General features: G+C 48.1%; 1 protein-coding gene across 32 annotated transcripts in view; it reads right to left on the bottom strand.

Moving 5' to 3' along the window:
• Positions 1-25,312, bottom strand: part of DIP2A (DIP2 acetate--CoA ligase A) — a 96,323-nt gene extending 71,011 nt beyond the window's left edge. For 10 of the 32 annotated variants that reach the window (XR_003437075.1, XR_003437078.1, XR_003437130.1 and 7 more), the window contains exons 1-4: positions 24,992-25,311; positions 9,152-9,223; positions 4,266-4,385; positions 103-222 (exon numbers count right to left, since the gene is read on the bottom strand). Coding sequence is in view for 19 of the 32 variants with exons in the window: in XM_027126351.1 (XP_026982152.1) it covers positions 103-222; positions 4,266-4,385; positions 9,152-9,223; positions 24,992-25,082 (403 nt within the window). In the remaining 13 variants the exon portion in view is untranslated. Of the gene's footprint in view, positions 1-102; positions 223-4,265; positions 4,386-5,365; positions 7,247-9,151; positions 9,224-24,991 lie in introns of those variants that run through there. The other 22 variants (XM_027125663.1, XM_027125587.1, XM_027125460.1 and 19 more) reach the window with 10 other exon arrangements.
• Between the last annotated feature and the right edge of the window lie 2,540 nt (positions 25,313-27,852).

Genomic DNA, 27,852 nt, shown 5'->3' on the forward strand with positions numbered 1-27,852 from the left:
CACACACACACACCCCCCCACACACACACTCTTCACTACAGTCGGAGGCTGTGCCGCCCCAACGGGAAACCCCTCCCAGGCCACCGTGACCCTGCCCAGTACCTGGAGGTGTGTAGGCCTCCACGGCCATGTGCGTGAGGACGGAGCGCCTCTTGGAAGGCATGGGCATCTTCCTCTCTTTGTATTTGGCCAAAGCTGCCTGCACGGCCTCGGTATGAACATCTGCACGGAAAGGACAGCAACAAAAACACGCGTTACGAGATTCCTTATGAAGTAACAAAACCATGGCCCACGTCTTCATCTGTTCTCACCGAGTGTAGAAGGGGCTCAGCCCAGCCTGCGCGTGGGCCCCACACTTCCATAAATGTTCCTCGGCTTGTAGATTTGACTTTGGAAATATTTCAGATTTAAATCCAAAAGAAGAAATCCTCCGAACTGAAAATAATATGAAACACGAACCTAACGTGCTCCGACTGCGGCACAAACCACTCCAAGTGGCGCTAAAGCCCTGTGGTCAGACCGTCAAGCCGCTACCCCAGACAAGCCCCAGGACGGCAGAACCGCACAGGGAACGCAGGCTCTCCTGCAGTCTTGCTGCCGGTGGTCACGGGGGCCCCGCCACACTGCCACGCCTGTGGTCGAGTGTGAGAGAGCAAACAAAGAGGGGCCTGACGGTCTCGCTCCATCGCCCCTCCCTGGAGACCAAGACACTCGTGAGGGAAACAAGAGACACAAACAGAGACCAAAAGTGAGGGAAAACCCTGCAGTCCTGAATCTGAGTGAAAATTATCAGCATGAACACATGTGGCATTTTATCTTTAGATAGTATGTCTTAACCTCTGTCCCTAACAATGTCTAGGAATGATGACAAGCCCAATAGCAATGAGCATCCCTACCACCCAGACTGTGGTCTTAAAGTACCATCCTCACTGCAAGCACCCTGAGACATGGTGGATTCTAGGGTGGGGGCAGGGAGCACACAGGGGAGCCTGGAGCATTGCATCCTAACAGCCATAAGCACACGGCCCAGTGACCCAAATGCCAGAGCCGATGTGGAGACGCTCCCAAAGGCTCATAAAGATGGGGCAGTTGGAACATCACCAAGGATAAATGCTGGAAGGTCTGAATATCAACTACAATGCTAAAAAACAAGATAAAAGAAAAGAAAGGAAGGAAGAGAGGAAGCAAAAGTAATTGGCTGCCTTTGGAGGATGCCGGTGACCTAACCCATTATTTTAAAAAGGAGTAAACAGATGGAAAGAATTGAGCGTTTCTCCAGGCTCTCCTGTGCCCTGTGGTGAGCGAGCACAAGTTTCTCTCCATAGAAGCAGTCCAGCCATTTTGCCACCCTAATGAACAAATGGGTCTGCCAGCATCCCAAGGAGGAGAGAGACTCAGGCCTGCAGTGCCTCTTGATGAGAGAACACAGAACCCTAAGTGACCTGCTGGAGCCATGGAGCCGCCGGACCACAGCCCAGGCCCCAAGACCGAGTTATCAAAGGTGGAAACACACATCAGCCACCTGAGGTATGTGCAACCACATTTGGATCCTGGGTCCAAATAAACTGTTTTTTTTTCCAAACCACAGGAACATTTGGGTATTTGATACTAAGGAATTATTGTTAATTATTTTGTGACAATGGCATTACCTTTTAGAGATAACATGCATTCTTTTCAGATACAGAAGCCAAGAATATTATGCCCTCTAAATGAAATAACATGATCTCTGAGATGTGCTTCAAAATCACATGGGAAGGGAGGAAGCAGGGGATTGATGAAGAAGCCAAGACTGAGCCTGAGCACGGCAGGAACTGTGGGGGCTGGACGAGTCTGGGCCTCATCACACCACCAAGTCCACTTTTGTACGTGTTCAAATTTTCCCCAACAAAATGTTTTTAAAGCATTTAGAAACCTTATAGTAAAATGGCTCATAGGGTACTATCAGGAAAGATGAAAAATTCACACCTAGGCGTATTAAAGTACAATTTACAAATATCAAAGACAGCCAGCCAATCCTAAAAGCTCCCAGAGAAAGAGCAAATCATCTTGAAGGCTCAGGAAACAGACGGACTTTACTCAGGAGTAAACACCGGGTGCAAGAAAGCAACACAGCTGAAGAAACGAGTGTTGAACCTAGAATTTTATATCCAGCCAAAGTATCATTTAAACTTGAGGGTCTAATAAAAATACTCCCAGACATACAACCGAAAACACTCATGAAAGACAGTGCTCAGGAGAGAGACAAACCTAGGAGCCCCTGCAAGAGATCTGGCTGTGACGGGCTGAGCACACACCTTAAACGTTACTGCTGCCTTAGAAACAAACAAAAACCTAAGTACAGATAAGACAACCAACAACTCAACATCTAGACAATATCAACATTACAGGGTATAAAGCAACAGATCCAAGAAGCTCAACAACCCCCAAGCACAAGAAACAAAGAAAACTACACCAAGGCCCATCATAATCAAGTCACTCAAAACCAGTGACAAAGAGAAAAATCTTAAAAGTACCAGAGGGAAAAAAGGCACAGTACATACAAGGGAACAACAGTAAGGAATAAACTTGGAGGAATAACACTACTGATGTGAACGCATGATTGTTAAGCTACAACCATTAAGAGAGCCGGCTCTGCCATAACAACGGACGAATACATCAACAGAATAGAACAGAGTCCAGAAAGAGAGTCACACATGCGTGCGACCGCTTTTAGACAAAGGAGCAAGGGCATCGGGGACGACGGGATTACCACATTCAAAAAAGTAAGCTGTGCGCCATACCTTGAACCATACTAAAATTAACTAAAATCTAAATCATAGACCTAAAGCTAAAACCTAAAACTATAAAACTTCTAGAAGAAAACCCAGATAAGAATCTTTGTGACCTTGGGTTTGGCAAAGATTTCTTAGATGTGAGAACAAAAGCACTATTCATGAAAAGGAACTGATAAGCTGGACTTCATTAAAATTAAAAACTTCTGCTACAAAAGCCACTGTAAGAGAGTTCAAAGAGAAGACAAAGCCTTACGGAAAATATGAGCAAAGCACATTAATGATAAAAGTCTTGTTTTCAGAAAGTAAAGAATGAGAACCAGATACAGTTCACAAGGGCAGAAAGCAGGTCATCAACGTCAGTTACATGGAAATGGAGGGGGGACAGGAAGCGGGGAGATGAGGACAGGCAGGGACAGGAAGGAGACCTCTGGTGACCCTACTTACGGTGCGTGTACATGCGTGTGCTTTTGTACCCAGGGCTAAAGAAGATGGTATCAGTGGAATGTTGATGGGGCCGTTTCTAATATCCTATGTTACATGTATCACTTATGTAATCAGAAAAGAAACTATTATCAGCGTGAGGAAGTTTTTAAAAATGTATATTAAATTGGTAAGAAATTATCTGATCAAAATTTCTCAAATCACTTCATCACACTCCCATGTTGACATAACATTTAAAAACTTAACGTTCTTTTTAGGTATTCTTAAAACAAAATGGCCATTTCTTTATCTCTCTTGAAAGTTTTTCTTTATACAAAGGTTTACTGAGAGAGTTTAAATACAAAGGAAATATACAATCACACAATGGTGAAAATGTTAAACAGGCAAAAGAGTGTTCAAAAGTTATCCATATGTAATCTATAATTGAAAGCACAAATTTTTTCAATGGATGTCCTGATGATTCAAATAAAATATCAGAGACAAATTTAAATATTTATAAAAGCACTGACAGAGTGGCAGAAATCTAATTAGAAGGAAATCTCCAAAATTAGAGAAAGAAAAAAATACTAAAACACCTACAGTAGTAAAGCGGTCCTTGATGCACAAATCCACCAATACCAACCCCAAAGATCTAGGTAGAAAAATGGACACAAACATTTACAGAAATTATTCTAATGGGGGAAGGAAGATTTAGCTTTCTCCTGAGATTCCTATACGCATCCCCTAAGAAGAGAACACTTACACTCCAGGCTACATTAAAACATACTATATTATGTGGAAGTTATATTTTTTTCTTGAAAAATATGATGTGGTAAGTTATGGTTCAAGTGAAAATAATTTCCGAATGGGAGGGGAGTTTGGGGGAGAATGGATACGTGTATGTATATGTACAGCTGAGTCGCTTTGCTGTGCACCTGAAACTATCACAACATTGTTAATCGGCTATACCCCAATATAAAATAAAAAGTTAAAAAAAAAGAAAGAAAGAAAACAATTTCCTCAGCGGAGACGTGGTGTCCGAGCAGAGGCCTGCAGGCCTCTGGTCCCTACCTGACCTGAAGCGCTCGTCCCGGGCGTGGCTGGGCCTCGTCTTCTGCTGTTCGGGCACGGGGGCCGTGGCTTGTGAGGGCCCGGGGATCCTAGTCTCTGCTTGTAGGGATGGATCTACTCCTGAAACACAGTTTTACAGGAGCACCTGCTGTGAACAATTTGCTTTTCCAATCATGGAAAAACCCATGTAAAACAGCCCACGCTTCCCGTCCACTGCTGCACAGCACCCGCTGCACGACCACGCACGCTGTGGTGGCCCCAACGCCAGAAGACCCTGAATTTGGAGGTCAGGGCGTAGACGTCAATGTCCGCTTCCAGTCCCACCACCCACAGCCCAGCGCAGCCCCGCGGCCTCACTGCCCACCGGCACCCAGCCGTCCTGGGCCCCGAGCTGGGCACGTGCGCACGCAGGGCCGGCTCTCTAGGGCCGGCTCTCCCTCCCCTTCAGTGTCCCTGGTGTCAGCAAGCCCAGTGGGAAACAGCCCACAAAGCCATCACTGGGGGTGTCGCTAGCTGCCCTCAGACACAGGGATGAAGACGGGTGCCAACCAACCCCGACGGGCGGCCGGCCAGCTCTCCACGCCCTGTCGCAGCCCCCCGGGCTCTCATGCCCACAGCCCCGACACCCAGGCCCTCGGACGCCACGTGCCACGGCGCACGAGCATGCAGCCAGTGTGGGCTGAGCCCTAGTTTGCTGGTATCTGAGAAGAGCACAAAGTGAAGCCTTCAGCTGGGCTTCAACAAAATAATCTGTTCAGTGTTTTAGCCTTTGTTTCAAGACATCTCCGAAAAATCACCTCCAGGGCCCCCAGCCCTTACCACTGCCCCAAAGGCAGCAGCCTATCCCCACCTGGGCCCGGGTGGGTCCTGACCTCCAACGCTGGCCCCCAGCTCTCTGTGACGACACACAGAGAGGACAGAGGGGACGGGGGCCACAGGCGCTCGGCTGCCCAAGCCTCCCGGCACCGACGCCACCCCTGTGACTGAGGAGCCCCCAGAACACCAGCTCTGGCTCCGCAGGCAGGGAGGAGCTGCCCTCCGAGCCAGGCCAACCTGCAGGTTTGGGGGCAAAGCGCTGCTCTTGCTGTTGTTTTACCTACCAGGTTTGGGGTGTTAGTTATGCAGCACGAGAGGACAGCGACACCCCCTGGAAATCCATGTTCAGCTCTTCAAAGTGTGAACATATACACACATACACATACGCGACATGCAGCAATACTGGTCAGCACTGCTTCTGGCTTTTTGCTTCTTGTGACTGGATAAAATTTCTTTAGAGTCCGTAACAGAGAACACAGAATCTTACGTGTTACAGACTATAACCAGGCATGCTGCTAAGTGACATATATGCATATGGACATCCTTACAGTTTTACTCCAAAATACAGTGCTTTTATTGAGATCGATTCATTTATTCAACGAAGATACAAAGCCCAGTGGGAAATCACTGGATAAGAGTAGGTATATTTTTAACAGGTATCAAGAGAGAACTTCTCAGAAAGGTCACAGCAATTCGCACTCCCGCAATGTGCTATTTCCCCACGTCTTTGTCAGCGATGGATGTTATAAGGTTTAGAATTTTGCCAATCTGACAGGAGAAAAATGGTTCACTAATTTGCATTCCCGTGTCTGCTAGTGAGGTTGAACATACTTTACTGTTCATTGCCCATCCGTATGTCCTCTTCTCTGAATTTCTGTTAATTCTATCCAGCTAAGGAGCCCCCCCAAGTGACCTGCAGGAAGCCTCGGCTCAGCTGGAGGTACCACCCTGGGCTGTGCTCGCACCCCAGGCCATGGCCGGCTGGTCGCAATCACTCTGCAGTTTTCATTTCTAGGGAGACAATCATAACCTGTTTTTTCTTCCAGGTCTCCTATCTTGTAACCCCCACTCGAAGGTTGTTCAAATGTTCTCTGGAGTTTTGTAGTATTTTATAATTACAAACATATTTAGAGCTTTAATCCTTCTAAAGCTTACGTTCGCTAATGGTGGAGAGGAAGAGGGTCCCACTGTTGCCTCCAAAGGGATGGCGCCGGTTACTAAATAAATCTTCCCTCCTTTGAATTGTCCCGAATCGTTTCTAGACGCCCCTCTCTTACACTGTTGGGCCTTCCACACCGTCCACCAGCGCCCTGCGGTTGGGACTAGAAAGTGCAAGCGAGCGGGCTGAACACCATGAAGCCCAGGCCTTTCTCACTGGCTCCTTCCCAAAAGTGTACCGGCTACTTGAAGAACTTTTCTCCTTCAAGTGGGTTATTACTTCCAATGCCAGGTTTCAGGAAAAAAAAATCAGCCACTGGTATTCAGAATGGACTACATTTTGTTCACACATTAATTTGGAAACTACTACTTTTATAATATTAAATTTTTCCATTTAGGATATTGGTATATTTCTTCATATTTTAGGGTCTTGGTTATTTCTTTCAAACGGACTGCATGATCCTAACATAGGTCCTGTGGCTTTCTTGCTAAATGTATTAAAAACATTTGATAGTTTATTGCCATTACGAACGTGAGTTGTTTTATAAAGAGCAATATTGCCAGAGAAAAGTTATTGATTCTTGCATATCTGTCTCCTATCAAACCAAAGCTCTTACTAATTCTAATAGCTAAGTAAGGCGTCACCTAGGTTTTCAAGGTATAAAATAACAGCACCTGTGCAAGGATGGCATGCTGCACTCTCTAACACTCGCCTGCCTTGTCTGTCTGTGGCGCTGCACAGGCACTGGCCACCCTGACGGAGGGCCTGGAAGTGGCATGGCGGGCATGGCTGCCGCTGAGGAAAGGAAGTACAATGCCACATGAACGCCTCGTTGGACAGCTGCTGTTGATGCCTGGCAAATGGGCTTCAAGATGTTTTCTTTAATAGTTTCCTCCAATTGTACTCAATTTTAGTTGTTTTTCCTTTATTTTGATGGATGAATGTCAGTACATAAAGCACCTCCTCAGTATTCTTCTTGTTACTGATTTATTGTAAAATATATCGCCGATACAGGCAGAATAAAGCATGTATTCAGTTCAAAAATTACTATACAGAAAAAAACTCAATGTAACAACTGCAGCAGTTAAGAAATAAACACTCATGTGCCTTAGAGCTCCTTGTGGCCCCCTCCAGTCTCACTCCACACACACGGAAATGCCACACTCACTTCAGGGAAGACCACTTCCCTCCTCCTCTTTCTTTACCAGCTACAAAAAGGTTTGAGAAATGGCAGTTCGGTGGTTTTTTTAGTTTTACAGGCTATATTCCCGTGTAATCATTTTATCACTCCCCGTTACGTTTATGAGATTCATCCTTGCTGACACACGTATGCATCCGGCTGATGGATGTTTGAGCACCTGGCAGTTGAGAGAAAACAATGAACATTCTTGTGCACAGAACAAGAACAGGGTGCAGGCATCCAGAGTTTCTCCAGGGCATGCGTGTCCCTGAAGGAGAGCTGCCGGCTGCCTCTGCACCTCTTCAACTCTGCCAGGTCCCACAAGCTGTGCACACCCGTCTGAATCCTCTCCAACAGCCCAAGGTTTAATGTGCATCTCTCTGACTGCTACCAAGCTTAGGTAAGTATCTTTTCGTTTGCTTGCTGGCTATTAGGGTTTCCTCCATTTTCCTACTGGGCTTTTTAAAAAATCATGTTGGGGGACCTTCTGGCTCTTTAAAGTTGAAATTAATTAAAATTAAATTAAAAATTCAGTCTCTCAGTCACACCACCACACTTCAACTGCTCAGGGGCCACACGTGGCAACTGGTCAGTGTACCAGACAGTGGAGCTACAGACCATTCCCACTATCGCAAAGGGCTCTGCTGACGCTGCTGCCTTGCAGGCTCGGAAAACTAGTCCTTTTCCTGTTATTTGTGCTGGGGTTATCTCCTCCCACGCTGTGGCTTGTCTTTAGTCTCTTCATGGGGACTTGTGATAGAATAAAATTCTCAACTTTAACACACCCCGATTTACCAATTTTTTCCTTTACAGTTGCTGCTTATTGGTACCTTTAGGGACTTGAGAAATCCCTCCTATTTAGAGATGGTGACAGTTTTCCTGTGTGATCTTCCAAAGGTGCTATAATTTTTGCCTTTCTCATTTAGGCCCTTAATATCTGGTTTCCGTGTCCTAAGGAACTGTGCCAGCACCGGGAGCGGCAACACCACCTCCACCGTAAGCCTGGTCTCCACAGCGGTGCATGTCTGTCTGGGCCCATGATCTGCTCTGCATTCTAGCCGTCTTCCCTTGTGCCAAACCAGGCTGTCTTAATGACGACGGCTTGATATTAACTCTTCGTACCCTAATCAGCAAATCCTCCCACCTCATTCTTCTTTCTTATCATATTTTGAATCCCTTGGCCCTTTAAGCTTGTATATACATTTTTTTTTATAAACCTTTCTTTTTTTTTTGGCTGTGCCGCATACGGCACATGGGGTCTTAGTTCCCTGACCAGGGATCGAACCCGCGCCCCCTGGAGTGGAAGGGCAGAGTCTTAACCACCGGCCTGCCAGGGAAGTCCCAAACTTGTATATAAATTTTAAAATTAGCTTGTTAAATTCCACCCCCAACAACTCTGTTGAAACACTGAATGTGCACGCTACAGATCAATCTAAGGTGGGAAGAACTGACATCTTTATAATATTTGTTCCAAACCTAAGTAAGGAAATGTTCCTTACTAAAACCATAAAAATAATCATGGTCTATGATCATAAAAATAAAAGAAATCCTATTTGGGAATGAAATCTACACCAAACCAGAGATATAAATTATACTCTATGCCTTTGGATTTTATAATCTTATAGTAGACATGCTATTTGCCCAGACCTTCTCAATAAAATATGAAACTACCAATGTCAAGCTCTAAAATCAAATTTTAAATCGGTTTTACGAGACGCGTGCTGACCTTACCTTGAGCGAGTGGTACATAACGTGCAAGCAGCTTTCCCCTTTTCTTTTCATATCCTTTTTGAGTGATGTCACCTAAAACAACAATGGAAAAATAGAATTACATTTCTTCTGAAGTTCCCAAAATTTTTTAATTAAAAATTCATTCATAATGGAAAAACTGGAAACACTTAGGTCCTTCAACTGGTGATTGGATAAAGAAAGCATGATGCATCCACACAGTGGAATGCTAATCAGCAGTAAAAAGGAACAAGCTATCGACAGACAACAATCTGGGTGGATCTTACACGCATATTGCTGAGTGACAGAAGCCAGACTCAGAAGGCTACATGCCGAATCATTCCCGTCACAGGACATTCTGGACAAGAGTCAAAACTGCAGAGACTCCGAGGCCACGCCCCAGACCGACAGAATCTGCATCTGCATTTTACCAAGATCCCCAGGTGACTTGTGCAGGTTCAAGCTGCGGAAGTACTGGTGTAAGGGACCCACAGGAAACCAACCCTCGCAGGCCACGGGGTGTCCCTGGGCCAGCACTCGGGGAATAGGACCTAAAGAAGAACAGCCTAAAAATGAATTAACCTACCCAGAAACAGGGCAGGAAATGTGTCTGCAGGGAAACACTTCTCAGTCTAAGCACAGCAGCTGGTTTCCTGGATAACTTGGAGCGCTCAGGGCAGATCCAGCATGTCTGGGAGACTTTATTTCGACCAGAAGCATGTATCACAGTGTCCACGAGTACCTTGCACTTTGGGTGAGTGGTCTTCAACAGAAATCTTCCAGTGCTCTGCAAGCCCTCCTGGCACCCACTCCGCGCCCCTCCTGCCCCTGCCCCCCGCCCACCCACCCCAAACAAACAGGCAAAGTGGTGAGGCCACTGCACAGAGCCTCCGCTTTGAGGACTGTGCACCCAGTCGGGCGCCCACAGAGCCGCTCCCGGTTGCCACCGACACCCTTTGACTCGGCCTTGGTCTGCACCTGACCCCCCACCAACCCCACACAAAACTATTCTACTGCCTTGTGGGCCTTTTAATTTGAATACGTTCTGCAAAACATATCCTGCCTTGTGTCTGTGTATCTTTACTCTACCTGAATGACATCATATAATAAATCTCACTCTGTTGTCAATTCTTCACTAAGCACTTCGTCTTTATCATCACCCAGTGATGTAATGAGCACACCTAATCCACTGCTGACTGCAGTGGCCCGTGGGCTGCGCTGTCCTTGTCTTACAGTCACTGGACACTCACAGACCCTGACTGGATCCAGGATATGATTGTATGATTTTGCTTACTGAGTTTCAACTTGTGAACAAATTTAAAGCACATGTGTTTTTTTTAAACAATATCTACTAAAAAATTTGTTTCCTCCAGAACATATGAAAATATGTAATTAAGACAAATTTAAATGAAAACAATATTGCAACACTAAACTAAAACAGATAAATCCTCATTTAAAGCAGAGCATTGGATTTTGCAGGATTTTTTTTTCAATTTTTTTAAAATTAATTTTTATTGGAGGACAGTTATTTACAATGCTGTGTTAGTTTCTGCTGTACAGCAAAGAGAATCAGTTACACATATACGTATATCCACTCTTCTTTAGATTCTATTTCCATATAGGTCATTACAGAGTATTGAATAAGGTTCCCTGTGGTATATGGTAGTTTCTTATTAGTTATCTACTTCATATATGGTAGTGTGTATATGTCAATTCCAATCTCAGACTATTTTAAAATTAAGTACTCATTTTCTAGAAACCGTCTCTTCTCATGTTCCCGTTTCAAATGAACGCTTACATGGTGAAGGTACCAAGAGCATTCAGAAAGGAAACGTGCTAACTCCCAGTTTGGTGCTCATGATATCCTGAAAGCTGTCCAAACCAACTGAATATAACCCGCGACACATTTTCGTGTGTAACCAGTTAGCATATTTTCAAGTATCCAATGTAGACACCAACCTGACACACCTCTGAATGCAAAGCTTCCAGCCACAGACAGCAAAATGGAATCCAAAACAGACTCCAGGGCAAAACTAATGAACTAATAAAGGGACTCACATCCAAGATTTCTGACCCCAGGTTCGGTAAACGCTAGAGAGAGACCAACAGCAGAGCAAGCTCCTCAGTCTGCTGCACAGAACCGGGATGACCCTGACCACCAGCCAGAGGGAATCCCAGACACAGTGGAGGTCTCCCCTGCGTGGGCACCCCGGCCCCAGGGCGATTTTGGAAACACACCAGGCCATCTGCAGAAGGTGCCTCTCTGGTGGCCTGTGGGCAGCTGCTCTCACGAATGCTCCAGGCAGGGGCACGATGTGTGGCTCAGGTTGACCTCCACGGCCACAAACCAAATCCACTTTGGATTATAAAGGCAAAACCCCGAATGCTATCATCATGTCTCTACCTCAGCAACACAATTTCTAAAGACCTATTCTCGAAGGCACTCAGTAGCTCCTTAAGGTCACGGGAACGAGCACAGGCGGTGCACATTACATGTAACAGCAAAGTATGTGAGAAAACCTAACTGTCCATGAAAACAAGTAGGAAGAAGTGAATGTGATGCCATACATCACTACTACAGGATACTGTGAGTCCTAAAAAATACTCTGGTACTTGAGGGGGCGGGGAAGGGGTGGGTATCACTTACACGGGATCCATGATATCCTACTGAGTAAAAACAGCAAGCTGAAAAACAATGTACATATGAAATGATGTAATTCTGATAAAAATTAAAAAATAAAACTATATTCACATGCATGTAGGTATATATATTTCTGTATGTGCACAAAATGTCTGGAGGGGTACCCAACAAATTATTAGCAGTGGTTACCCCTAGGAAGTGATTTATTTATTTGGCTTGGGGTGGGTGTTAGATTTCGCTTTTTACTTCATGCACTTTTGAACTCGTTAAATCTTTTAACACAATAATCATATAATCTTTTATAATTAAGAATATATGGAATATGGTTTGATAATGTACTATGGCTATATAAGATGTTACTGTGGGAAACTGAATGAATTCTATGTACTATTTTTGCAATTTCTTATGAGATTAAAATTATTCCAAAATTAAAAGTTAAAATATACGTGAGAGAGACTATGTAAAATTGGTGTTATTTCTTTTTTAAATGTTTGATAAATTTTGTCAGTGAAACCATCTGGGCTTGTAGATATATTTTCCAGGTTTTTTTTTTCCTTCTCTCTTTTGCTTTATTTTACTTTTTTTAGAGCAGTTTAAGGGTCACAAGCAAAATTGAGGGCAAGGCACAGAGAGTTCCCATCCATCCCCTGCCCGCCACATGCACAGCCTCCCCCAATATCAGCATCTGCCACCAGAGTGGTGCATTTGTCACAGATGATGAGCTACGCTGACATGTCATCATCACCCAAAGCCCATATGGTTCACTCTTGCTGTCATACATTCCGTGGGCTTGGACCACCGTATAATGACATGTATCTATCATTACGCTACCATACAGAGTATTTCACTGCCCTAAAAATCCTCTGTGCTCTGCCTATTCATCCCTCTCCCCACCCCCTGAACACCTGAACCCCTGGCAACCACTGACCTTTTTTACTGTCTCCATAGTTTTCCAGAATAGTTGGAATCAGTAGCCTTTTCAGATTGATTTCTTTCACTGAGTAACGTGCATTTGAGATTGTTCTGTGCCTTTTCTTGGCTTGATAACTCATTTCTTTTTAGTGCTAAATAATGTTCCATTGTCTCAATGTAAGAGTTTATTTATCCATTCAACTACTGAAGGACATCCATCTTGGTTGCTTCCAAGTTTGAATGAATAAATGAATAAAGCCCCTATAAACAGCCACGTACAGGTTGCTTTTAAACATCCCTTGGTGAGATAAAGCGACACTATGGTATGATTCACACTGGATGCTCATAACCAGAACGCAGAACACTCTTGCAGCTGAAAGGAGAACTTAAATATCATCCCCTCCAGGGTTTCCCAACTTTTCAGCTGCACAGCTTCCACTCGAGCGAACTCTTTTGAGGAATGTGAGTGAGAAACTGTGCTGCTGAGGCAGCGGTGGGCCTGCCCTCTGGGCACCCCTTCCTCCCAATGCAGTGGCGTGGCGGACTCCGGAAACCCCTGAGAAAGGCACCCTCTCCTCCCCAGTGCAGAGGCTTCCCCGCCTCAGCCCTGCCTCCCCGCTCCCGCCCCGACCTTGCTCACTGTGCCGACCGACCTTTCTGACTTTCCAGAATCTAGACTGCTGTCAATTTCCTTTCAATTTTTAAAACTGCTACCATTTCCGTGACATCTGGGGAAGGAGAGTCATCTTCACCTGATGACTGGTCATGCATATTGACCTAGAAAATCCTCCACCCCAAGTAAATGCTCCCTGGCTAGAGACCCTCTCCAGCCTCTGTGCACAGAGGCCCAACCCCTGCTCTGCTCCTGCTGTGGTGTCTTCCTTCTTCAGTCTCCTCTGTGGTCTCCTCACTCTGCCTTTCCCTCTGGGGCTTGAGTCCCTCGAGGGTTTATCCTAGGCCTCTTTGCATTTTTCAGTTCTCCAGACGGGGCAATTGTTGTACCAATGACTTCCAAATTTCTACTTCCAGACTAGCCCTTTCTAAAAGTGCCTGTCCTACACACCCAAATGTTCCCTGGACACCATCCCTCAGATCTCCCAGAGGTGCCTCACGCTCAACAGGTATGAAGCAGATGTGTTCTTCCCGTGTCCCACATCTTCAGTGAAGAGACCCATCATCTCCCCAGCATTCATTTCAGAAACTCGGGAGTCATCCTAGAGCCCCCCGATGAGGGGTCATCCTCCGACGTGCCCCTCTTCACACCAAGGCTGCTGCTTCTATTTCAGAGCACTCTCCCCAGCCCACTGGCTCAGCCTCCAGCCAGGTCAGCACGGTCTCCTGCCCTGGAGCACGGCAACATGCTCTTTAACGTTTCTTATCCCAATGTCACACTCATCCAAACCACTCTCTACATGCCACCAGAAAAATCATTCTAAATCTGAGAGAGAGAGGAGTAAAGAGAGACAGACAGAGATCACACAGGAATATTTCAATTGCTGCTTAATACCTTAAAACCCCGCCGGCTCCATCATTTATTAAGGAAGACCTGCTTAAAATAAAGCACCCAAGGGTAACCACTCCCTTAGCCCTTTTTCAAAAACAGAAAATTGGCCATCTCTCTTTTCAAGATTTTGTGGGTTCTTGAACGCACACACTCATTTTAATCTTCTCCCACTGTTGAGAGCTGGGGTAGAAGACTGCATAAGGTATACGTTGATGGCATTCTTCTTTTTTAATACAATGCCTTTAGCAGACCACACACTTTGCTGTGTTGTCCAATACAACAGCCACTAGCCATATGTGGCTATTTAAATTTTCATTAATTAAAAGTAAATTAAATGACTATTTAGTCCCCCAGGCCCACCAGCCACATTTCAAGTGTTTAATGCCACAAGTAGCCAGTGGCTACCACACCGGACAGCACAAAACATTTCCACCACCACAGAAGGTTCTACTGTGCCTGTCACATCACATCTACAACACCCACCTGGCTGCAGGCAGCATGTGAGTTTGTTCCAACACTGGTCTAGACTCCAGAGTCCGGTCCAAATTCCTCTCTGGCATGCATAAATCCTCCCGTGAGGAGCCCCGTCCTTCCAGCCTGCTCTCCCACCACTGGCCAGGGGGACACTGTCTGGACCCCCAGCTCACTCAGCTCTGGCTCACCCTCCTCTGCCCAGCACGTCCTTCCGTGCTCTTCTGCTCCACCCTCCTCACACGTGCCTTCAAAACAAAGCTGGAGGAAACTATTTCCTGCTTGCCCAGCTCTGACGGTCACTCCCCTTTTAGCGCCGACTGGGCCCGCACACTTCACCGCACTGCCAGTTCACGCGTCTGTCAGTCCCGCTAGGTCATGAGCCTTTCTACTCAGTCTGCTGAAGGTTGCTGAAGGACAGGATGACACGCCGAGGGTCTTAGTCTGCTCGGGCCGCTATACCAAAATGCCACAGGCTGGGTGGTCTAAACAACGGTTCTGGAGGCTGGACGTCTGAGATCCACGTGTCGCAACAGGGCTGGTCCCTCCCGCGGCCTCTCTCTTCGTGTGCAGACAACCGCCCACCTGGGTCATCACGTAGTCTTTCCCGTGTGTGTGCGTCTCTCTCTCTCTCTCTGAGGACACGGCTCCTAGGGGATTGGGGACCCACCCTTAGCACCTCATTTAACCTTAATCACCTCCTTAAAGGAATATAGTCACACTGGGGGTTAGGGCTTCGACATATCAATTTGGGGGGCACAGTTCAGTCCATAGCACCAAGGCTATCTGACGATGAGATGAGAATCTCTATTTCTATAACATTTCTATGACCTTCATTTCAAAACGATCCTAGTTTTAGTGTTTCCTAGCTGTTTCCTGAAAACAGCTTAGCCTCCTTCATCTTTAGAGGTAACCTAAGGACACAAACCCGTGAGTTATGGAGGAACTTACTAGGACATGCTCTTTTGAGTTGCCTGTTCTCAACAAGCATAAGCATAGCTTTTGACGTTTCAGATACTCAGTTTAAAGGTTCTTTACCAAAGACCCTGTAGAAAATTTGTGAAGTCTGAAAGGGAATAAAAGTTCCTTCTCTGTTTCCAAAATGGTAGTCTTAAATCACGAATAGTCAGTGTAGACTGAAGGAACAGGATTTCTATTCTTTCCTTACGGCTGAATGACACAAAGCCAAGTCTGAATGGAAACCCCTGCGTGATCACTGTACCCCGGCGATTACTTGAAGTGCTGCCCCAAGAATGCAGGAACTCTCAAAACACAGGCCATTCATCTCCTGTGTGAAAAGTGGGAAGGGAGCCCTTGGGCGGCATCACTCCAAAAGATTCTTCATCAACAGATGACAGAGGTAACAATGTTTAGGGTTTCCTTCCCCGACCACAGAGGTTTTTCTTTGCCAAATAGTACCTAACTTCCTAGTCATTTTAATGCAGAAGCACAACACCAGAAATGTTGGATAACTTACGGGTATACAGACCGATCCACAAGGGTTATGCTGGTCTCACTCAGAAGCAGCTCACTGCAAACAAAATGCTCCAGGAAGAGTCTGTCTTAAGGACGTGCCAGCAGTACGTTTCCCACTCCCACCACCCTGCTTCCTTCCCCCCCTTTCCTCAGCCGTGTCATAGCAGAGTGACCAAATGCTTTGTAGGCATTCATTTTATATTAAATGGTGTATATCATGTCAGTTAAAAGATGAAAGAGAGATGTGTCTTCAAAATTACAAGTCTCTGGGTCTTTCCAACTAAGACGACGGAGCACTCACCCTGGAGCCCGACGATGACACCTGCGGGGACGCCCCATGGGGGTGCGGGCCGCATCGGCAGGCAGGGGCTCCACCCCCGGGCCCTGCTCCGCGAGGACTCTTCACCCCAGCAGAGCAGTGCCCCCGCCCTGGTCTCTTTTCAGACTCTAAGTCCTGAATGTATATTGATCTCACTTTGCGAGGCTGAAGGTCAAAGGAGGGCAGGGAACTGAATGACCACAGAGGCTGCCACGAGTGCACGACTCAGACCCACACGCCTGGGCTGAGGCCTGCGCCAGGCGGCTGTCCCCAGAAGGGCACTGTGCCCCGACACACCCGCTCCTTCCTGCCCGCCAGCCGAGGAAAGGGCCTGGCCAGACTGGCCAGTGCCGAGCAGGACGGCAGTCGCTCTCCCCCAGGTGCTGCGACTGCCGAGGGGGAGACAGGACCCTCACGTCTCCATCCCGCGTCCTGGCCCGTGTGTCACACGGGAAGCATTTACTGCACAGGGTAGCAGGCGCGCCCCTCCAAGTCATCCCAACACAGCGGAACGATGGAGCAGACTGGCTGGGGTCCCCACCTCGCTCACCACGCCACTCTCTGCCTTCAGCTTCATCATAGGCAACCAGTTCACTGCCAGGACAGAGATCGGCATGAGGCACCTGCCAGACCACGGCCCTCCTCCACGGAGCCCCACCCCCCGGATAAACACTGATACTGCAGAGGCACAAGGGGCCCTGGGGAATGTCCTCCAGCCGCTGCTCGTCCCCCTCTGCTACACACACACACACACACACACACACACACACACACACACACACACACACACGACAGTCCTCACCAGCCCTGGGGCCTCCCCACCTGCAGAGCCCTCCCCGCAAACAAACCTCCCAGCAATGCAGTTTCTCCCTGGATTCAAAGGCCCTCCTCGGGGAGGCCTCCCTTGCCCACCCTGGGAAGAACTGCAGCCCCCCGCCCCAAGTCTACAAGCGTTTCCTCCCCGTCCCTCTTCCCTCCCGGTTTCTCTCAACGCACTTATCGAAATCTAATGTTGCGTATGTTTTTATTCATCTGGCCGTCTGCGCCCCCCACTGAGGACGCACGTCTGTGAGGGCAGAAATTTCTGTCCTGTAACACCTCCATGCGGCCACCTCGCACACGAGTCACGGCCCTTGTGTTCGCGCGAGCTCTTCTGCGAATGAAGGAGCAGCCATGCTTTCCCTCAGCCCGGCCCTCCCCGGCCCCTCCCATCTCACGGGGCACACGCAGCAAATCATGGCGCTCAGTCCTGACTCCTGGCCACCCTCCAGCAACAGCGACAGCGATGCCCTCAGTCCTGCTCCGGACCCGCCTCCGATCCAGCCGCGTTTCAGCCCTGTAGCCGCTGCCCTGCATCTGAGCACGTGCTGCCGCAGCGCCTGCCCTGCAGCTGGCCTCGGGCTCACTCTCCCTCCTCCCAGCAGCCAGGGAGTCTTTAAGGGCACCAGTGGTCAGAGCAGCAAGAGCTCCAGCGGCTCCTCAGCGCACTTGGCGCAGAAGCCCAGGGCCCAGCACACCCGCCCGGCCGGCCCGGGCTGCCTTCCTGGCCCGTCTCCCAGGGCCTGCCCCTCGCGCCGTGACTCGGCAGGCTCCCTCCTCTGCGGCCCCGGCCCAGCCAGCCCGCCAGCCGCGACTGCTCCCTCCCCGGCCACAGGGACGGCTCCTCCTGACCCAGTCTAAGGCTACCTCCCCAAGGGCCCAACCTCCCTTTGTCTGCCAGGTGTTAACAGAAGGCAAATGGACAGAGCAAATGGCGCCTTTCTTTACGACAGAGCCTGGAAGTGTAACAGGTCAATGGACATGGCCGATACTTCGGCAGCTCTGGTGCCTGGGACACCGAGGAGAGCAAGGTGGGCTCGGCCCCTGCTCTGGTGAAGCGTCACGATGGCCAACTAAGCCAGAGCTGGCCGCGGCCAAGAGAGTCCTGAGAAGAGCAAATAGGTCAGTTCTGTGCACGATGACCACCAACTACGTGCCGGGTACAACCTCGAAGGGCAGACCATCGACAAGGGAGACACACACGTAAACCAGAACACCAAATAAACCAGCCCTCCCAACACGGGTCTAAACCCATGACCCTGTAGGCAGTTCAGATCCTCCAAGAAGCACACATCATGACAGGATCAGACGTGAAGAGATTTAGGTGGGAAAATGGGGAGGGCCCCGGAGGAGGCTGGCGAGCTGTCGGGTGTGACTGCAGAAGGAAGAAGAAAGGCAGGCGGGTGGGGCAGGAAAAGTCCTAGACTCCAGGCAGCCCTAGGAAAGTTTCAGGCCACGTGGGGTCCTTGAGCCAAGGTCCCTATTGGGAGTCACAGCTTCCCAGGCATGCAGCAGCTGCTGTACTCCTGCGGCAGGAGTCGTGACCTCAGTTGTGGTCAGTGTGGACCCAGACCCCAGCAGGGAGGGCCCAGGGGGATCACGGCCACTGCGGCGCCGGATTAGACTGGGGTCTTGGAGCTCCACGCGGCGGGGCCAGACTCCCAGCGCACTCATCTCAGCCGCTTTTCCTCCTAGGAGTTCAGAGCAACAAAGACCACATCCTGGTTCAATGGCTCCCCGAGGCACAGGTCAGTCCTCCCAGGGCTTCACTGAATCTGAAAAACTATTATCAAAAAGCTAAGTATTCAAGCCAATTACGGAGGATTCTTGATTTAAAACTGAGAATAAGCACCATGCGTGGGTCACTCTTCTATTAATTCAGCAAGCGCTCAGTAAAACGCCTAAAATGTGCTAGGCGCTGAGGACATGATGATGGGCAGATCAAACTTCCTCTGGAATTGCTCCCTATGAAGTGGCAAAGAAAAGCCAAACAAACAATAAACACAGAATTGGATAAATCCTGTAAGAATGACACAGTAAGTGCTACAGGGACAAAAAGTTAGGCACCTAACTTTGAGCGGGCTGTTCTCAGAGGAAGGCAGAGCTTCAAAGAGAAAGTGAAGTTTAAACTTAAGTCTTAAAACGAAGGAAGGAATTCAACACGTACAGAGAGTTGGCAATGAACAGCATGTGCAAAGTTTTACGATATTAATGGAAATCCTAGTATTGATATTCTTTTAAAAATTTATAAATCAATATTCTTTAAAAAGACAACTGCACTAGGATGATTTGCTATAGAAAGAAAAACATTCTAAAGGGAATACACCTGAATCATGATGATGGATTTTGCATAAAGTGGGATGGATGTACAAGCAGCTAGTCAGTAAGTACAATTTTTAAAGATTTTCAAACATATGTTTTATAAATTGAAACATCTGATTTCCCTTAAAAATATAAACAGAAATCACATTATACCAGGCAACAGCTAAAAAAATGTTACACAAAGTAAAAGAAAAATACCTCTCATTGGTTCTCCCTATTCCTGTTCATCTTCCGCAGAAATTGCAAACTGTGCCAAACGGGAGGTTAAAGGCACTGACTCTCCAAGTGGGGAGATTGTTAGTAAAGCATCTGGAATGGCGAACCCGAGTACCAGGGGACGAAAAATGAGATGCGTTTTAGATGTTGACATCTAGGTATCTCCTTAAAAGCCCTGTTAGTGTTACGTGGTCTGGTGGTTCTCAAAGGTGTTGCCCTCAAGAACCCTTCACACGCTTAAAAATTATTGAGGACCCCAAAGAGCTGTTGTTTCTCTGTGAGTTATCAATGTTTACCATATTAGCAATTAAAACTATGCAATTTTTAACATTTAATTAATTTAAAAAATTTTATAATAAACCTACCATGTTAACATAAGTAATATTTTAAATTAAAAAAATAATAGATTTCCAAAGCATTTAGTGAGTACAGGTATTGTTTTACTTTTACATGCGTCCTTAATATCTGGCTTCTTAGAAGACAAGTGGATTCTCATATCTGCTTCAGCATTCAGCTGGCTGCAGGATATGTGGGTTGAAGTCTATGAAGCAAATCCTGTCTATGAAGTCTATGAAGCAAAGCCTCACACACACATGGGTTAGAAAAGGGAGGAGTATTTCAGTAGCCTTTTCAGATCACTGTGGACATTCTGCTTTATACCACACCACAACTAGGCAAGTGGTAGTTTCTTAAATGACAGCTGCAATGTAGAATCTAAAACCTTGTCACTGAACTTTTCGTACTGCAACTTTTCATTGCAATCTATTGGTATATATTTGAATGGATCTTTTACCCATGCACAAATCTGTAACATGATACGCTGTTCATTTGGAAAATGCTGGTTCACAGAATTACGCAGCTCTTCCTAACGTTGACACATTTCACTAAATAATATCAATAACTCACATTCATTAATATTGCCACTGATCCCATCAAAATAAGTCTTTAAGTACTGAGAGGCTGTCAAGCTCTTGGTAGCAGACAGAAGCTTTAAATTTTTATATTTTTGCTTGAAAGCACAAATATTATCATTGGCTACAATTTCTGACAATCGTTCTTCATTTCTCAGAAAACATCCACCACATACCCAACTCTGAATAACTGTAGCTTGTCTGTCACTCACTTTTTCAAGTAAAAATCACGCTCCACAACAAACGTGGCCCATTTGTTCTGCAGCTCAAACTGCACGACAGAGCCGTTCACAGGCTCTGGACCTCTCAGTGTGGCAGACGTGCTTTACGTGCACCTCCCATTCCTCACGAGGAGACTAGAACAAGTACTCAGGGTTGAGATTTAAGAAAGTTAACTGTTACTGCTTCAGCAAGAAAGGATATGTCTAAGTCAAAGTGGCACTGTTTCTACTGCAAGTGGGGAGGTGGTGAAGAATGCACTGATCAGTGTGATTTGGGGCCCTTGCCTCACAGTTTCTGCCAAGGCACCAGTAGTTTTATCCATCACTGCTCCTGCCCATCAGTACAAACATGGAAAACAGAAATGACGTCTTAGTATTATTATAAAAAGACAGTTTTCCCTCATAGGCCCCCAGCAACGGTCTTAGGGAGCCCGGGAGGTGTGTGAACCACGGTATGGGAACCACGGGCAGATTATTTCTAGAAGAAAACACAAGAAATGGATACCACGGGCCACATCTGGGAAGATGCCAGAGGTAGGAGGGATGCTCACTCCAGCCTACATTTCCTTTAAATTGTTTCATTTCTCTGCAATGTGTATCTACGTTCCTATTTTAATACAACATTGTGCAAAGCCTTATGATCAATGGAGAAACAACGCTAAACCTGACCACTACAGCCAAAACATTACCTAGCACCCAGCAGGTACGCAATAATTACTGAATGAATGAATATATATAGATAACAAACGCAAAAAACAAAAGGTGGCAAGAACTCCAAAAGAGGGGGCAGGGTGATGAGAATTATGAGAAAGGAGCCTCATCAGAGAGGATCAGGCAAGGGTCACATAAGACACTTGGGCTGGGCTTTGACAGATGAATGGAATTTGGACGTGAGAACTTTAGTATACCACAGAGTATTTAGGAAGCACAACAAGTGTTTATCGATGCGAAGGCAATGTCGGGCTGTCATTTTGAAAACTAGAGAATTATCAATATATCACAAATTTTAGAAATTAAAGACATTTAATGAGGAAAAACGCTTTTTGTGAAAAGAAGTCCCTTCCTCTACATCCACAAATGGAGCTTTTCCTCTTTCTGGTCGACTCCATCCAGGCTGGAGCCCCTGCACTGTCAAACTGCATGAAAACAAGAAACAGACTAAAGTTAAAGCTACAGAATAGACCTATTAACCAGAATGAAAAAACAGGAGTGGGATAAATGTAACCTATTGTGTAGGAATTTCCTCTCTAAACCTCTGCAGGCAACTAAAACAAAGAACAAACTTCACACCATCACCCTTGGTTTTTTGTGGGGTTTTTTTTTCAGGTTTACAAAAAATGTATTTGAAACAACAGAGATTTCCCACACATCCCCTACTGTTTACATCTTGTATTACTGTGGTACATACGTTCTAACTGATGAATAAAATTGATACGTTATTATAACCGAAGTCCGCAGCTAACATTAGGGCGCACTCTTCGTGTTGTACAATCTCTGGGCTTTGACAAACGTGGAATGACTTGTATCTACCATTACTGTATTGTACAGAACAGTCGCGCTGCCCTAGAGATCCCCTGTGCTCCGCCTGTTCACCCCGTCATCCTCGTTTAAAGCAGTTCAGCAGCAACAGCCCCAAGACACTGTTCGGCACCAAAATTAGTTGTGAGGCAAATCGAAGGTAATTTCAGACAGTAATAGGCAAAGTGTAAGTGTTTGGGAATTAATTCTTTCAAAAAAATCAAGATTATACCTCTAATAACCTCATTTTCATGCACAGACATTCTGATCCGCTTTGAGGAGCCACATACGTGAATTCTTCTGAGTATGTTCACGGGGTGGGGGGGCTTCTAAGAAGAGTGAGGCTCTGTGTACCTCCACCCGTCACCCTCAACTTCATCTGAAGAAGACCCCTGAGTCAGGACGGGCAAAGCAGCCAGGAAAGCTAGGGCGCAAGAGCACGGCTGTGCCTGTTTCCCTCTGGAATGAGAAAGTCCACAGACCTGCTCTATGGGGAGAAATGAGTGCCTCCAAAGACAAGAACCATCCCTGAGGGTGAACCCCAATTTCAGCAGTCAGTGAGAATCCAGTGAGGATGCTGGAGAACAAGGCCACGTGCGAGTTATGAATAAAGGCAGGGGTGTATTTTCTCCTAGTCAAGGCCGGGTACGGGCTGAGGGGACATCGTGAAGGCTTCTCCAGGTTACCCCGGTTTCTGACAATGACCCCTGTCTCCATGTGGGCAGCGTTTTGTCTGTGTTAAGCTCCCTCCTCCCTCCAACCTGCCTCGTACGATGTCATCTCGAAGTTTTAAGCAACTCCTCATTCAGACAAATGTGAGTGCCATGAAGGCACCCTATTCCGACTTGACTTTATTCTAACTTAGAAGTTTCTCTCAAACGGTGGGGGGAGGGGAGCGGGGGGAGAGACATGGCACGTAGGGCAAAGGGAGACCCACTTTCTACTTCTACTTGATGAAAATATAAAAATGATAATGACAATGACACGAACTTTGGTTGCTTTAGGAGTGTGCTTCATTAATAACCCCTTCCTTTAATTACGTAAATAAAACCTCACCGGTGTGGGCGTGGGACAGAGGCCGGGGCTCCTGCCTCCTCGGCTGCACCGCACTCTGCTGTCCCTTCCCCTCAACACTGTCTTCTCCTTCCTCAGCTTAAGCTACGCTTCCAGGCTCCTATCCACCTATGCGTAATCTTGTACCCTTCACCCAACTGTACATCCTCTACGTGTGTCTAAAATGACAGCAGCATAAAAGGATTCAATAGAGAAGCATTTCTTTTGTTGAAGTACTTGTCTTTATGTGTGTTCTGTCACACAAATCATGAAGCTCTCAATCTTATCTGTCAACTCCTAGAAAGACCTTCAACATCCAACCACAAAACAACAAGGAATTGAGGAAATAACTAATACACTGGGGACGAAATTAAGAACAATCTGCAAAAACATATTTGAAATTGTGTAAAATCTAAACGGCATCTATATGATTTTTCCCTCGATGAAGAACTATGACAAACTCAGGACAGTAGTTACTGTCAGAACCATTCCTAATCTGAGTTTTTCAGATTTTCCAGGGGCACCTAATCACCAAGAATTCTCAAATCCACCCTTTTCCAATTGCACTTCCATTAAAAAAACAAAAAAGCCACATGTCACAGAACGTTTAAAAATTTGGATGTTGAATTCAAAGCGGTTGCATGTAAATGCTGTATTATCTGTAAAACAAAGATAACGATGGCACCTACCTCCCGAAGGCTGGTCAGCAGTCACTACAGTCCGGGGCATATTTATTAGACAGTGGTAACAAGTCACTACCCCAGCCGGAGCGAAACTTGAACTGGGTTCAGACTATGGAGTAAATGGCTGCTGACAGTTGAAAACGCATTTAAGTGTCAAGAACAGTTAAGCCTTTAGTTGCTTCTCTTCAACGGCTACGAGGCCTCCCTGATCCCGGACAAGAACTAACTCTGTGCGCCGACAGCCACGCGGAGTTCAGGACACGAGCCTTGGGGTAACAGACGAAGGGGTAACACCACCCACGCCTCTGAGGCCTAATCACTCAGTCTATTTTAAACAAACAACCACTTATTGAATATGCTTTTTAAAAGTTCCCTAAAAGGGGCTAACAACCTCGTTCGAAGTGTTCAGTGCTTTGCACCTGCTAAGGCATTAGGCTCATACGGGCGCCGAGAGGCAGGTGCTGCGACCACCCCGTCTCAGAGGAGGAAACCGAGGCACGCGGGGCTGCAGCCGGCGCGACTGCCAGGGCGTTGACCCGCAGCCCTCGGCTGGGACAGCCCGCTCGGACAGCCCGCTCGGACAGAACGGTCATCCCCGTCCAGGTTCCCGCGCCTTAGGCCAAACCACCCAAAGCGCGGCCACCCGCCGGGCGCCGGAAGCCTGACGGGGGTCGGGGTTCGGGCGTGAGGGCCGGGCGGTGGTCCCGGGCCCGCGGAGGGTCGGGCGAGGGTCTGGGAGGAGGGCCGGGCGGGGGTCCCAGGCGCCGGGCCGCTCACCTTCCGACAGCTCCAGCTCCAGCTCGGCCAGGCTCTCCCGCACCTCGGCGGGTAACGGCACCGCCTCCAGCGGGCACCCGCGCTCGGCCATGGCCCCGCCGAAGGACGGCCGGTCGGCCGGCTCGACCCAGGCGGGGTCGGGGTCTGGGTCGGGCCGCGCCGAGCCGAGGTGGCGGCACTGGCGTCGGCTACGTCGCTCCCCTCTGCCCGGCGACCCGCATCGGCCCGCGGGGATCGCAGGCGGCGGGCAGGGGCGCGGCCCCGGCGGCTCCACAGAGGCGCGGGCACGAGCGCGGACGGCTCCTCTGGCGCCGCCACCGCCCCGCGCGCCCCCGACCGCCCGGCCGACCCTGTACGGAGCGCGCGTGCGCGGCGGGAAGGGCAAGACGGGTAACGCGGCGAGTCGCCTGCCAGTTGGGAGGCCGGGCCCGCCCAGCAACACCAGAGGCTCGCTCCCATTGGCCGCGACGACGCGGCGAGGCCGCTCCGGGCTCCCATTGGGAGAGCAGGGAGAGCGTCACTCCCGAGAGGCTCTGCGCCGAGGGTTTGGATCGCCGACAGGCAGGAACGCGGCCTCGCCTCTCAGCGCGGTCACCTCAGTGTTGGGGTTGCGGGCGCGAGACGCCCCTCGCCTCCGGTGTTGGGGTCGCGGGCCTCAGGGGGGCGTCCGTCCACGGCGACCCTGCAGGCCCTGGTCTGGTGTCCGCGCAGACGCTGAGGGTTCGGGGTGCGCTGGGCTTGCGCTGGGGCGGGCGGGGGGCGTCCACACGCTTCCTCCCCAGCACGCGTGGGCCTGATGCGTGGGGCTTTTCACGACTCTCGGGAGTGAGCAGGACCCCCTGGGCACCTTTGGACGTCCTTCGTAGACGCGCTGTGACGTGTGTGTTAGCCCATGTGCTTTTCAAAACAGCCTTGGAAGGAGCTCCAGCAGCCGTTTCAGACCGTGGGGTGACCTTGGGAAGTGCGAGGACAGACATGAGGGAACTACAGACGTCCGGAGCCTTGGGGGCTGGCGGAGCTGAACTGAGACCCCCCGCCCCCTCCACACACACACCGGGAATCCTGAGGGAGCTGATCCCCGGTGTCGGCGGGAAGCGTATCTGCCAGGTGCGACGGTGGACTGTGGTGGCCGCGAATACCCGCCCCTGTCCGCAGAGGGCCACCTTCCTAGGTCGTATCCTTCTTGAGGTGACTGAGCCGGCCTGGCCATTGCGCCCAGCGCTGAAGGCCTCTGCGAGCACGACAGGCTGCCTACAGCTTAGCTGGGCCTTCATGGCCCTCTCCTTCCTAGGCTCAACCCTGTCTCCTTCCCCTTCCTTTCACAGGTGTTGATGCCATATAAACTTGTACCCCAAACTCTCTCTCACCATCTGCTTCTGGAGAAACCATCCTGCAACAGTTGGTACCTGGGGTTTAGATGGCAGGTGATAAGATGGGGTGAATCACTCACCACTTGTGGATGGAACACTCACAGCCCCTGGCACGAAGTGATGTAGTTGTTAACCTTCCACCCGTGTAGAAGAGTGAACCAGAGAAGTGAAATGAATACCCTAGAAGCCTTTTACGTATGATGGAAATATTAGCTATAAGGAAGGGTACTGGGATTGGGTAGCTATTCCTTAACGCTACTGATGCCCTTAAGAGAAATAATGGACAGTGGATGGCTACCAACAGACCATTGAAAGCCATGGAGTCTCTTCGGTTGCCTGCAAAAAAAGCCTCATCTCCTGCATTGAGACAGTAAAGACAAGGGCCAGGCTCAAGAATTAATATCTCAAAGATGGTAAACACCCAGCCAAGGCAGTTCTGTGATGCTAAGTTTGGGGCCCTGGTTGGGAAAATCTGGGCCCATGACACATGTCAAAGAGATCTCATATCTGGGTAGGTGCCCTCAAAGCTTCTGACCACTCCCCACCCCCAAGACTGCCTTGAACCTCTGGAGCCTGCCCATGTGGCTCACCTTTCCCTACCAACCGGGCACTCCTTTCCCCAACCTGTTGGACACTAGGCATATAATTATGGTTATTTCTTAGCATAATTCAGGTGGACTATAGCCCCCTCCCCCTCAAAAGAACATATTAGTTTGCTAGGGCTGCAGTAACAAAGTACCACGGACTGGGTGGCTTAACAGAAATTTATCTCACAGTTCTGGGGGCTGGAAGTCAGAACAAGGTTACAGGGCTGCGAAGGAAGGATCTTCCATCCCTGTCTGCTAGCTTCTGGTGGTTTGCTGGCCATCTTTGGTGCTACTTGGCTTGTAGGTGCATCATGCCCATCTCTGCTTTCATGTTCACATGCCTTTCTCCCTATATGTGTGTCTGTTTCTGTGTCCAAATCCCCCTTTTTTTAACATCTTTACTGGGGTATAATTGCTTTACAATGGTGACAAATCCCCTGTTTTTAAGGACACCAGTCATTGGATTAGGACCTACCCTAATTAATTCATCTTAATTTGATTATCTGTAAAGACCCTATTTCCAAATAAGGCTACATTCACGGGTACCAGGGGATTAGGACGTCAACATCTTTTGCAGGGACACAGTTCAACCCGTTACATGTTGTGAGAACCAGCCAACTGCCAGGAGCTAGGGAAGTCTGTGTGGGGCTGGACTATAAGTGTGCTTGGTGAGTGGTGGTCCCCAGCATCCTTGTTTAATTCATCAGCATGACCCCTGCAGAAATCAGGAGAGAACTGGAGCGTAAAATGGGGTAGAAGACTATTATGATCAATCTTCTAAGATATGGGATTTAACGCCCAGGCAAAGACTGGTAGCAAACTCCCTGAAAGGATGCTCCTAAAATGATGCTGTATTTATTGCTATATACACACTTGGTGGCTTGAAACAAGAACCATTTATTAT

Source organism: Aethalodelphis obliquidens, unplaced genomic scaffold (genome assembly GCF_003676395.1).
Source record: "Aethalodelphis obliquidens isolate GAN/ISIS:26980383/991018 unplaced genomic scaffold, ASM367639v1 scaffold1, whole genome shotgun sequence".
Taxonomy (NCBI): Eukaryota; Metazoa; Chordata; class Mammalia; order Artiodactyla; family Delphinidae; genus Aethalodelphis; species Aethalodelphis obliquidens.